A 13,724-nucleotide genomic window follows, 5' to 3' on the forward strand; every position below is an offset into this window, starting at 1 on the left:
TGTAGAACTGGGTTACTATGTAGATATTGTTTAAATTTGGTTTTGTCTTGGAATATTTTGAATTCTTCATCTATGTTGATTGAAAGTTTTGCTGGGTATAGTAGTCTGGGTTGGAATCTGTGGTCCCTTAAGGACTGTATGATTTCTGTCCAGGCCCTTCTGGCTTTCATAGTTTCTGTTGAGAAATCTGGTGTGATTCTGATAGGTCTACCTTCATATGTTACTTGGCCTTTTTCCCTTGCTGCTTTTAGAATTTTTTCTTTGTTCTGTAGGTTCAGTGTTTTGACTATGATGTGACTTGAAGAATTTCTTTTCTGGTCTAGTCTACTTGGTGTTCTGTAGGCCTCTTGTATGTTTATGGCCATCTCCTTCTTTAAGATGGGAACGTTTTCTTCTATAATTTTCTTTTCATGGTGTCCTTGATTTCTTGGATGTTTTGTGTTTGGAACTTTTCTGATTTTATTTTTTCTTTGAGAGACTTGTCAATTTCTGCAAGTATAACTTTGGCTCCTGAGATTCTTTCTTCCATCTCTTGTATTCTGTTGGTGATGCTTAACTTTGTAGTTCTCGATCTTTTCTCTATGTTCTCCAGCTCCTGGTTTTTTTCTATTTGTGTTTTCTTTATTGATTCTAATTCTGTTTTCATGTCTTGCACCATTTCCTTCATCTGTTTGAATGTGAAGTCCTGCTTTTCAATGACAGCTTCTATTTTTTTGTCCATTTCCTCTCTATGTACGACTAATTGTGCCTCTACTTCTTTGGTTATAATTGCCTTTATTTCTAGGAGAGCTTTGTTTATTTCTTCTTTATGTGCCTTCATTTGTGTGGACATTTCTTTGAGAGCTTTGTTCATTTCTCCTTTGTTTGCCTCAATTTTTATGGTCATTTCTCTGAGAGCTCTATTTGTTTCCTCTCTGTTCGTCTCGATTTCTTTGGCTATTTCTCTGAGGGCTTTGTTCATTTCACCTTTATGGGCCTCTGATAGCTGGAGAAACATAGTTTTGAGGTCATTTTCTTGTATATCTAGTGAATTGAAGTGTCCATTGTTTTGTGGGGTTTCTGGTGAGGTCATTATGTCCTGATTTTTGTTGGGAATGTTCTTATATCTGCCTCTAGCCATCTGGTTATTTATAATCCTCACTGTTTGTTCCTCGAGATTGTAGTTCGGGCTATGATCATCTCTTTCTGTTTTCTGGACTGTTTTTTCAGGAAGATGAGAGAGGTTCATTGGTTTGGGAGTATGCACTGTGGTTTCAGATTTGCCTAAGTAAGGAATGTGATTCTGGCGCTATTCGTGTGCGCTTTTAGCGGGCACAGTGTGCATGTGCAGTTTCTCTGACTATTGCTGTGGCCTGCAGGCCACTATTAAGCAGTTCTGTCTGAGATCCAGGGATTGTTTGCCTGGATTACACTGGTGGACCCGCAAGGCAGAGGCTTCAACGTTGGGGTCCCTATCCCAAGAATCCCTATGATGCCCACACTAGGGGTGTGGGTGGCAGGGATCTCGTCTGGTTGCTTCTGTGGAGAGGCCCTGGGTCTGGGGCAAACTCTCCCTAGAAGGCTCACTCACTCTCTTGCAGGACCAGTTGGAATGCACAGGGGTTCCCCTTGCTCACTACTCTCTGATTTGGTCCTGCTGTGGAGAGTGCACGGGTAGGCTAACAGTCAGCTCTGTGACAAGTGGCCACAGGACTCGGTGTCCACCTTTCCTGTGTGCTGCCTCTCTGTCCTTTCCCTCTGCCAGGAGGGGTTATGTTGACTGGTCCCGGGGTGGCTCGGGAAAGAGTTAGGTTGAGTGTTCTTAATCCCAGATCACGGGCCCAGATCTCTCTGCCAGAAGCAGCCTGGTGGTAGAACCTATGTTTGCTGATCCTGAGAGAGTACCAGGTAGGGTTGAGTGTCCTCAGATCCAGAGCTTGGGTTTCTCTGCTAGGAGCTGCTGGGTGAGCTGGAGAGAGGGTGCTGTGTCCTTGGCAGGCTGCCTCTCTGTCCTTCCCCTATGGCCTTCCCCTCCGGTAGGACAAGCTTATGGAGGTGCTCTCAGGGGAGTGCCAGAAGGGGTTGGGGCTTCTCAGTTCGATCCTGAGCCAGGGTATATGTGTATATAGGCATATAGACATATATATGTATGTACATATACACATATATGTATATAAACAACTCTCACTCCTATTTCTACATTTGGATCCACAGGCAGAAGGAAGAGAAAGAAATAATGGGCCTGGTTTGAGTTTTTGACACCCCAAAGTCCATCCTCAGTGACCTGCTTTCTCCCACAAAGTCACATATTTGTGTGCGTGTAATTAATCAACCGCTTTATTTGAAGTGCATGTCTTTGTCTCTTAGTCAAATTAGTTTTAATTTGAGGTTGATTTTGTAAGATATTAATATGGCAACACCTGCTTGCTTCTCGATCTGATTTTCTTGGAAAACTTTTTCTTATCCTCTCATGTTAATGTGGGTCTATCTTTAAAGCCAAGATGAATTTATTATAGACAAGTGACAGAAGGACTTTGCTTTTTTAACCCATTCAGAGATCTTGTGTCTTGTGTTTATTTTGAATGTAGACTTGAGGCGATTCATATTTGTGGTCCTTATTGAAAGGTGTGTGTATACTGCTGTCATTTGGATCTTTTTTTTTTTGTTGGTGGTGGTGGTTTGTTTTTCGTTGGTTAAAGAGTAAAAAGCTGGGCATGGTGGCTCATGCCTATAATCCCAGCACTCTGGATAGCAAAGACAGGAGGCTCTCTGTGAGTTTGAGGCCAGCCTGCTCTATGAAGGGAGTCCAGGTCAGCCAAAGCTACACAAGAGAAACCCTGTCTCAAGCACCCTGCCCCCAAAAAAGTTTTTTAAAAAGAAAAACTACATTAATAAAGAGCATAGTGACAATCAAATCAAAGAAAAGCCAAACTTCAGCAGTGTGACTTGTTGCTTGACAGCTGGGACCTGCAATCTTCTGGGCTCTGAAGGGCATGAGCAGTTTCACCTCTCTGGCTCTGCCATTCACAGCACACATAGTAACTAATGGCTCAAGCCAGTGCCACTCCACTCTAAACTGGCGTGCCCAAAACGCTGGTGGCTGCACTGCAACTTGGCTGAACCAATACCCGCTTCTCTCTCTTCAGCGACTCTGATCTTGCCACATGGTGTGGAGCCTCAATGTCTCTCCAAGGCACTTTCAATCCTGTGGACTCTTCTGCAGCAGAGTCAGGCCCTCATCAGTGGCTTCCACAAGCCTTTTACAGAGTGAGGCCTCAGCTGCTCTCCATGGTCCTTTCATGCCTTCAAAAGCAATACCCCCAAGGACACTACTACATGTTGCCAAGTTCCACTGACAGAACAAGGCAGCTTGGTTCCCCTCTGGTCCCATAGATAGACCCTGAGGACACATTTCGTGAAAGATTTCTCAGTGATGCCAGTTTCTTCTTAATCATGGCTGTCCCAAGTGGCAACCACACCAGTTCTCTTGCTTGTTAATCATTCTTTCTCATTTGGTGGCAACCCTAAATGTAGAGTCCTTATTCAGGGAAAAACATTTGCTAGAAGACTTCTTTTACTTAAGAGGAGGGAATATAATACTCATCACCCATCTCTCACATTCTGTGAAACTATTTCTGAAGTGAAGCTTCCTAAACCCTTCCAACCAACGTTTGGTCTGTACATGAGCTATAGTTATCATATAATTTATTCATACACACTGTGTTTACTCAGTTTTGTGAATTGATATATGAGATCCTATGATTTCTAAACATGAGCAGTATTAAAATAATTGAGCAGTACTTAGATAATTGAAAATTCTAGGTGATGATTCCTTGTTTGCTGGCTTTAGCTGAATGATACAAAGACTGAGCCCAGAATAGGCCACATTTAGCACAGTCCAGGCATGAGAATGTGTGCAGTTCCTCTTGTGACTTTTGAAGCTCTGTCTCATATGTAGCACAAACAAAGCTTGACCAGGCTTTGGAGCACAGCTCAGGACAGACGGTAGAAAGACAACAACAAAGACAAATAAAAACCTTCAGAAATTTGCTTTTAGATGGATCTAAACACAGAAGATAATTTTGTTAATAGCACCATGAATTTATTTCGATGAAAACCCCAGGCTGCTGGAGAATATAAAATTGACAGGGGAATCATGGATGACTCTCTCCTATAGCTAACAATACTTTCCTTCAGAATGTCACTTCCTTTGTTATGTGAAAAGAATTACTATGCTTGTGGGTCTCTGCATGTTTCCATCAGGTGCAGGGGAACACGGGGTGTGTGTGTGTGCAGGGAGTCTGTGGAAGAGTGGTTGGAAAGACTGAAGGACCCAGAGGGGACAGGAGCTCCACAAGACGACCAACAAAGCCAAGTAACCAGGGTCCAGGGTGGGGACATGTGGAGACTGAAACATCAACCAAGGACCATGCACGGACTGGACCTAGGTCCCTACACAGATGTAGCTGATGGGGAGCTCGATCCTCATGTGGATTGCCTGATAAGGGGAATGGAGGCTGACTCTGACATGGAATCTGTCACATGCTTCTTGATTACTTTTCCCTGGTGGAGCTACCTCACCAGGCCACAGGGGACAAGGATGGGCTCAGGCTTAATGGGACTTAATATGTTCGATGGATGGGTGGGTGGGTGGGTGGGTGGGGCTCTCCTTCTCTGAGGAATAGGGGAGGTGGTATAAGGAAAACAGGGAGGGAGGTTGAGACAGGAAATTAGGAGGGAAGGGCTATGGCCTAGATGTAAAATGAATAAATAAAATTAAAACAAAAAAAGAATTACTACTTTCAATCCCACCCCCATTCATTTTGCTTTGAAAGGTCCCCAGGCAAGCACTGTAATCATATAAAGAACAAAGTAAGTATCAGAGTGAGTGCCTTATTTACACCCTTGAACACCCTGGTTCACAGCCCTCCTATCCAGCAAGTAGAGGGCTCCTGTCTTCACTACTGCCCACTCATCTCTGATCACATGTTGGTGGCCTTCAACCACATAGACAATGTCAGTGCTTGCTGCTGTTACACACTCCTCTGCAATACAGTTCTTGACAGTTCACAACCCAAAGACAATGGTAGAAGCTGGAGTGGGAATTCAGCACCTAGAACATTCCAGCATTGCTGTAGGCACTGACATCGATTTTGTTAATTTGGGAGAAGTGTATTTCCTCTCAGCATCCTGCGTGTAATCACTGGATATTTGAAAAAAGAACAGAGTTTTCCCATTTTCACAGCAAACTTCAGTAGCACTACTGAAATTCCAGGTATCTATAATAGGAATGTTTATTTCATTCATGCATTCATATAATTTATAAATGTCTCTCTTGATACTTATTTTACATTAACAATAAACCAGATGACAATCCAATACAACTGCAAACAGACCATGACAATGGTAACAGTAGCCTATACCAATGCAGACCAACTTAGATGCAGAGGCATCTAGAAACCTCTAACAGACATCATAAATATGCAGGGTTTTTTCATAAAATATCTGAAGGATGGATTTTACATATAGGAGTATGAAGAATGTGATAAATATTGGGAGACAGTAGAGTAGCTGGGCATTTACCTGGCTTGGGTATGACCCTGGGTCTTGGCTGTGCTGCTTAGCACCACAAAACAGGAAGAGAAATTTTAAAACCAAAACAAATCCCCAGAAGTGATAAATGATGTGACACTATGAGGCCAAAGTGTTGACAGAGCAGTTAAGAGTACTTGCTGGTCTTGTAGACCCTGGCACCCATGCTCTGGGACCCACATCCACCTGCAACTCCAGCTCCAGAGGATCTGACGCTGGCCTCCCCAAGCAGCTGCACTCACACTGTACAAACACACAGAGAACTGGGGAGGAGAGGGCAAGCGACAGCAAGAGCAAGAGCAAGAGCAACTTTAAGAACGATGTATAAAGAGCAAATTTTAACAGAGACACAATGTTAATTTCCCAGCGGTTTTATTTCAAGATGAAAACCTCAGATTTGTGAATGGTCACATGACTGTCAGGGGAAATCATTCATTGAACATTTCTTGTAGTAATTGAGATGGATTTTGTTTCTTTTGAGGCTCCAGTTAGTATGGAATGGACTTACTCTACAGGAGGTGGTTGTCCTGCCTCTTTGTCTCTGATTGGTTGTCCTGCTTCTTTGTCTCTGATTGGTTGTCCTGCTTCTTTGTCTGTGATTTGGTTTCTTGTGTGGCTCCAGTTAGTTTGGAATGGACTTACTTTCCACGTGGCGCTTTTCCACCAGGCGCTTTTCCACTAGGTGCTTTTCCACTAGGCGCTTTTCCACCAGGCGCTTTTCCACTAGGCGCTTTTCCAACAGGTGCTTTTCCACCATGCGCTTTTTGACCAGGCGCTTGTCTACTAGGTTGTTGTCCTACTTCTTTGTCTATGAGTATCACGGCTCTTGTAATTCCACCAAAAAGAAGTGAAGCCAAGATAAGAACCAAACGAGTAATTAAAACAAGTAAGATCCTGTTTACACTCACATTTAAGGTTGCCTCAAGCATTTTTTCCCTGAAAGGTGGAGGGCCGCTGTTTATACTACCACCTGTTCCACTTTGTTGACATGTTGGTGGTCGCCAGCCGTGCACACAGTGACAATTGCCTTTGTTGTTACACACTCCTCTGAAGTTACAGGAGGTAATGTTGCACTTATAATGCAAGGTTTGATGAAAAACACAGGACTGACTTCTACAGTATTTCCCTGGGCCGCAGGCTGCACCATCCACTACAAGCCCCACAAATGGAATATCTAGTCCATAGTGTACATCATACCCAAAGCACTGTTGTTCTTTAACATCTTTTACCTTTATGTGATGAAATGTAGCGTGCTGACCTCCACCAGGAATACGAGTGACACCTTCACAGTGCAGCAGCCCACAAAAAATATCATCGTCTTGACATGGGATAGTGCTGCTTCCTCCTCGTTGTTTTCTAACCCCACAGTTTCCAAATCGGTCACCCTTGCGATTTAATTCTTTATAGCATGTTGGCGAACCATCCCTGACTTGGTATCCGAAAAGAGCTTGACACTGCAAATCACGGTCACTGCAGTTTCCTCTCATGCAAACTGCTCTTGATGAGCAGGGTGTTCCATCCATGATATAAACATTCGCCGGGCAATGGTTTGATTGTCCATTACAGTATTCTGGCAGATCACAAACACCAAGTTTGTCTCTGCACCTTGTTCCAGAAGGTGCAAAGACACAATCTTTACAGCAATCTCCCACATCGCAAGTACTGCCCTCAGTATACCGACAAGTGGTTGTACAACATTTATTACTGAAACAGTCTTTCAGGGAACCACAGTCACATTGCTCTTTCTCATCCACGGTCTTGTCTCCACATCGACGAGTTACATATTTAAAATTGTTATATTGCACACGATCCTCACTTAGGCACGGATCCCAGCCGTGAACCCATACATGTATTTGCTCTTGCGAACAATTGCTCAGCATATCCTGAAGAGTAGGAAATGCAGTCATGACACAACTGCTTCTTCTGAAACAAACACAGCCTGGTCGATCATGGTCCATTTTAAAAAAATGACCTATTCCATGAGCAAGCACTGTCGTAGTCAGAAAGTGATGGAAATGTGTATATAGATACATTGCTCCCCAGTTTGGGTTGCACAGTCCACCAGAATTGCTAAGATAATCCATATTTCCAACTCTATGTGCTGTCATAAGAATAGAAATGGAGTGTTCTATTGCATTATGGAAGGGTACTTTCCAAAGGCCAAAATCGCTCATCAAGGCCCAAGGATCTCTCCTATGCCTATACACATTATATGAGTCATGTTGATACCAAATACATAAAGCACGTAGAAAGATACTCATGCCAGTTGGCTGATATATGCTATCTGCTATGCTGTTCATAAGCATTACCATTTCAGCTGTTTTGCTAAAATTTGAGGTCCTTTTGTATACTGCATTAGTCACCACATAGTGCAGTCTTACATTTTTCCTATGCACACGCCACAAATACACTGGGGCTGCTCTGGCGCTTCCAGCAAACTTCATCTCTTCGGGGTATTCACTGCCCTCTGCCACATCCTCATCATGTCTACACTTTCTAGACTTACGTGTCTTTTCTTCCACCACTAGCAGAGAAACAACATGCTCAAACTTGGAAGAAGATGCCAGTGGTTTGATTTCATAAGTGAAGTCATCCACCTGTATCATGCCCTTAAGACCTCCATTGCAGGTATCTAGTGTAGCTAGGGACCCAGGGACCCCTTCCAGGTAGCTGTAGAAGTAACAGTCCCGAGGAATAAATGGGTACTCCTCCTGCTCAGCGCCTTGGTCATTGGTAGTGAATACAGGCAAATTTTCGGGAATCATGTTCTTCTTGAGCTTCATGTGGATCACATGTCTTTGTCCTCTAAAGCGCATGCTATAGGCGAGCTGGTCTGGCATATTACTTCCACCCATTCTCCGGGGAACCTTCCTGGGAATCACAACTTCAGAGGTAGTGAAGCGCCAGTTTGGTGGGCCATGGGAACAACAGACAGGAGACAGTAGTACAGACAGCACACATAACCAAAGAGCACCTCCCAGGAGTGCCTGAGTCCAGGCAGATGGCGTGAGGAAGGGAGCCATGGACCAAAGAAAATGTGGTCCCCTGGGATGCAGCCAACATCAAGACATCCGAGTTCACAGGAAGGCATGAGGAGGGCAGAGTGAGGCAAGAGCTTTCCAACCTCTGGCAGGTAAAAGGAGAGAGGCTGTTAGGTAACAATGCTGTTCTCCTCCTGGCATTGTGTGCTCAGTCATCTGGAGAGCCTATCTTAGCCCCAGGAAAGAGCAAACAGTGGGAGGCACTTGGAGAAAGGAGTATAGATTTTTATTAGAGTATCTCATATTTGAATGTAAAAATATCTGTGAGAAAAGAACTTTGGTTTTTAGGACAGATATGAGTTATAGTATGTGTGTGTGCACACATATTACACGAGAAAAGGATGAATTACATCAGGAAAAAATCATTAGTGAGACAGTAGCTGCTTCTCTAGCAGGTATCTTGTGGGGAGAATTATAGCTTTGTTTGGGCATTTTTTGTGTGCTACTGGTCTTTTGCTTATATGTTTTATGAATTTGTGGCTTCATGGTGTGTGTTTGTGTGTGTACATGTTTCTCATGCAGTTTTTTCCTTTTTAGTTGTAAATTCCAGTTTATTTGTTTTCCTAATTGCTTACCTTTTTTTTTTTCAAGAGAAAACTTGCACAGATCTAGGTGGGTGGAGAGGTGTGGAGGATCTTGAAGGAATTGGAGAATGCTGAACCATGCATGCTCATAATGCATTGTATGAAAATTTTTCTCAATATATTTTAAAATAAGTAAACCAAATGGATGCAATCTATGGAATGTAAGAGTACATAAATGTCATGAAAAGAAAATTTAGGTTGCAAGGCATAGTTTCTTATCGAATTCAAGTGAGGGATAGCAGTCCCCAGAAAGCTATGAACATGTTTCTACCTGTGAAAGTTCATAGCATTATTATTTCTAAGCTTATTCCAAGTACTCAAAGTAGAGAAGCATCGCTAAATCAGCGAGAGCTAAACCTTTCCTTTGAATAATTCTCTGCATCATAATCAACCAGTGTCTAACATCTGAAATGTCCCAGGTGACTCTCACAGAGAACAAGACTGGGGAGGAAACCCGACCAAAGATCATTCTGTATACATGATTTCATTTGAAAGGAGCTGCTGAACAGTGCAATCTGATCAATGGGATTAGTGAGACAACCAGCAATTTCCTGTTGTATGGTGTAATGGAGAATGGAGGGACATGTCTGGAGTCATGGAAAATAAGTCAATCCTTCCTACATGGTGGCCTCCATGTAAAACTCTCCATGATTCATTTTAAGTGTCTGTATCTGATTGCATTCTGCGTATACTGCAAATAAGTATGTGTAATGGAGCTTCTTCCTTTAACTTTTTTTTTACACTTCTTTCATCATTCACACATCACTAATATCCCAGGAGACACTTTTCTTCCCTTTAAAGTACTGTTTTATCCCTGGAATACATGTATATAGAGTCAACTCACTATAGAAAATTACTGACTTCACTTACCTCCTTCTTTTCTCCCTCTTAGTTGGAGTCTGTCTTAGGGTTTCTAGTGCTGAGACAAAGCACCATGAAGAAAATCAGCTTGGGGAGATAATGGTTTGTTTCAGGTTACAACTCTCAGGTTATACTCTATCATGGATAAAAGCTTGGACAGGAACTCAATCAGGACAGGAAGCTGAAGTCAGAACTTAAGCAGAGACCATGGAGCAGTGCCACTTACTGGCATGCACTCCCTTACTTGCCCAGCCTTCTTTCTTATAGCACTCGGGGGGCATCACCCAGTGAGCTGTGCCTTGTCATATCAATTAATCAAGAAAATGCACCATAGGCTTGCCCACAAGCCAATCTGATAGGTACATTTTCTCAACTGAGGTCCCCTTTTCCAAAATGACTCTAGCTTGTGTCAAGTTGACATGAAACAAGACAGCACAATTAACTTCTTGTCAATTTGACACAAAGATATCTCACTGTCCAACCAGAACCTTTTCTTTCTCATTTGTTCCCAAGATAGCATGTTAACATTAACATTTCAATATAAACCACTGAGTAACTTGAAAAGTCTCAATCTCTAAAAAATTCAGTCTCTTTAAAATAAATAAAATCAAAGCCAGGGACTAACCCTCCTCCTCTTAATAGGGAACCCCCATGGACTCTGAGCTGCCCATGGGCTACATCTGATCAGGGGGTCTAGGTCCTCTCCATGAATGATGCTTGGTTGATTCTTCAGTCTATGCAAGCAAGCCCCATGGGCCCAGAATTTTTCTTAATTCTTTATTAATTACACTTTATTCACTTTGTATCCCCCCATAAACCCCTCCCTCCTCCATGCCCAATCCCTCCCTTCCTTCCCCCTCTGCACGCATGCCCCTCCCCATGTCCACTGATAGGGAAGTTCTTCTTTTCTTTCCTTCTGACCCTAGTCAATTAGGTCTCACAGGAGTGGCTGCATTGTCTTTTCCTGTGGCCTGGTAAGGCTGCTCCCTCCTCAGGGGGAGGTTATTAAAGAGCAGGCCAATCAGTTCATGTCAGAGACAGTCCCTGTTCCCATTACTATGGAACCCACTTAGACACTGAACTGCCATGGACTACATCTGTGCAGGGGTCCTAGCTTATCTGTATGCATGGTCCTTGGTTGGAATATCAGTCTCAGGAAAGACCCCTACACTCAGATTTTTGGTTATGTTGCTCTCCTTGTGGAGTTCCTGTCCTGTACAGATCTTACTCTTTCCCACTTCTTTCATAAGATTCTCTGAACTCTCCCCAAAGGTTACCCATAAGTCTCAGCATCTGGGTTGATAGTCTGCATGGCAGAGCCTTTCAAAGGTCCTCTGTGTCAGGATTCTGGCTTGTTCCCTGTCAGAACTTTTTTTGCCTCTGTTAGTCTCCATCTGGAGCTCTTGTCCCCTCCAGGTCTTTCTGTCTTCCTCCTCTTCCACAAGATCCCCTGCACCCTGCCCAAAGTTTGGCTATGAATCTCAGCATCTGCTTCAATACCCTGTTGAGTAGGGTCTTTCAGAGGCCTCTGTGCAAAGCTTTTGTCCTGTTGCCTGTCTTCTCCTACTTCCGATGTTCATCCTGTTTGACCTTCTGAATGAGGATTGAGCATCTTCCCTAGGAGCCTCCCTGTTGTTTTGCTTCTTTAGGACTATAGATTTTAGTATGTTTACCCTGTATTGTTTGGCTAATATCCACTTATAAGTGAGTATATACCATGTGTCTTTCTGCTACTGGGTGAACTTGGTTGCTTGCTTTTTGATCTTGTTCCCCTGGCTAGGTGGCCTTACTTGGCCACAGTGAGAGAGAATCCAGATAGTCTTGATGAGACCTGATAGGCTAGGGTCAGAGAGTAGGGGAGGAGGACCTCTCCCATCAATGGACTAGGGGAGGGACACAGTGGGGGAAGAAGAATGAGGATGGGACCAGCAGGAGATGAGGGAGGGGGCTACAAAGTGAATAAAATGTAATAATAAATTATAGTAATAATTTATTACTATACGTTATAAATAATAATAACAATAATAAAAAATATTCAAAGATTCTTTCCAAATTGAATCTTCCATGTTATTCTTATTATCCAGCATTATGTTTAGACCAAAGCCAGATAAAGACACAAAATAAAAAGGGGGAAGAGAAGGAGGATGAGCCGGAACACGAACAACATGAGAAAGAAGAGCAGGAGGAAGAGGAGGAAGAGGGAGATTATTTTAGAACAATCTCTCTGATGAAAGTAGATGCAAAAATTGTCAATAAAATACTGACAAACTGAACTCAAAATTTCATTTAAAATATTATTCTTCATTGCTGGGCATGATGGTACATGGCTTTAGGTCCAGCATTCAGGAGGCAGAGAAAGGTGGCTCTCTTTTAGTTCAAGGCCAGCCTGGTCTACAAAGTGAGTTTCAGGATATCCAGGGCTGGTATAAGGAGAAACCCTGTCTAAAAAATATTAGGAAAAAAATCTTATTCATTATGATAACATTAGTTTCATTCCAGTGATATCTGGTTGGTTCAGCATATATAAATCATATATAGATGTAATCTATCACATAAGCAGATTCAAAAACAGAAATCACATGGTCGTCTCATTAGGTGCAGAAAAGCTGTTGACAAAATCTATAATTCTTTCCTGATAAAGTCATGGAAAGGCAAGAGGTGGAGAGAGCATTCAGGCTGTCACTAACACCATGCTAAGTAGAGAAAAGCTCATTGTTTCTAAGATGACTAGGAACAAGACAAAAGTGTCCACTCTCTTCAATTCTATTCGGTAGCTTGAACTCTTAGCTAGAAAAGTAAGAATAGAGAACAAAATAAAAGAGACTCAAATAAGAAAAGGCAAAGTGTTCTTCCTTGCAGATGCTATGAATCTATACATATACATAGGAAACTCCTAGAGCTGATAAATCCTTCTGGTAGGGTTCGAAGATTCAAAATGAACACACAAAAATCAGTAGCTTTTCTATATACCAATAACAGAGAGACTAAAAAAGAAATCAGGTAGATACTCTCTTTCATGATAGATACACTCAAAATAAATAATAAAGAAATAAATAAATACCTTTGGGGAGCAATATCTCTACAATGAAAATTTTAAGACCTTAAAAAGAAATTGAGAAAGATATTAGAAGATTCCCTCGTGTAAGTGTTGGAAGAACCAATACTGTAAAAATGACTACCCTACTGTCCTGCTTAGTTTTATGTCAACTTGACACAGCTAAAGTCAAATGGGTGGAGGAGCCTCAATTGGGAAAATGTCTCTACTTGATTTCCTAAAGTTCCTGCCTCCTTGTTCTTGTCCTGTTTGAGTTCCTGCCTTTTCATCCTTCTTTGCTCCCCAAATTGCTTTTGGTCATGATGTTTTATCACAGGAATAGAAATCAAACTAAGACACCTACCAGAAATCACTGGATCCCCTGGAGATAGAGTTATAAATAATTTTGAGCTTCCTGACATGGGTGCTGATGACTAAAATTCTGAAGTGCCTGCTTCATATGAAAGATGTCTTCTGGCCACTGAGCACCAAGTAGATTGTTAGCATGTCTTCTTTTTAAAAATTATTTTGTTCATTTTATATTATGTTCATTGTTGTAAGGGTGTCAGATTCTCTGGAATTTGAGCTATAGAAAATTGAATCTGCCATATGGGTTCTGGAAATTAAACCCTG

At 42.3% G+C, this 13,724-nt stretch overlaps 1 protein-coding gene across 1 annotated transcript; it reads right to left on the reverse strand.

Moving 5' to 3' along the window:
- Positions 1–6,209: 6,209 nt before the first annotated feature.
- LOC132655345 (disintegrin and metalloproteinase domain-containing protein 20-like) lies at positions 6,210–8,594 on the reverse strand. Its single transcript, XM_060388348.1, has one exon. The coding sequence runs from the start codon at positions 8,592–8,594 to the stop codon at positions 6,210–6,212; it is 2,385 nt and encodes a 794-aa protein (XP_060244331.1).
- Positions 8,595–13,724: the final 5,130 nt, after the last annotated feature.

This window comes from Meriones unguiculatus, chromosome 7, assembly GCF_030254825.1.
Source record: "Meriones unguiculatus strain TT.TT164.6M chromosome 7, Bangor_MerUng_6.1, whole genome shotgun sequence".
NCBI classification, from domain to species: Eukaryota; Metazoa; Chordata; class Mammalia; order Rodentia; family Muridae; genus Meriones; species Meriones unguiculatus.

What these genes read in the sequence shown, in the direction of transcription:
- LOC132655345 (XM_060388348.1), bottom strand. Translation starts at nt 8,594, where the DNA reads ATGGCTCCCTTCCTCACGCCATCTGCCTGGACTCAGGCACTCCTGGGA.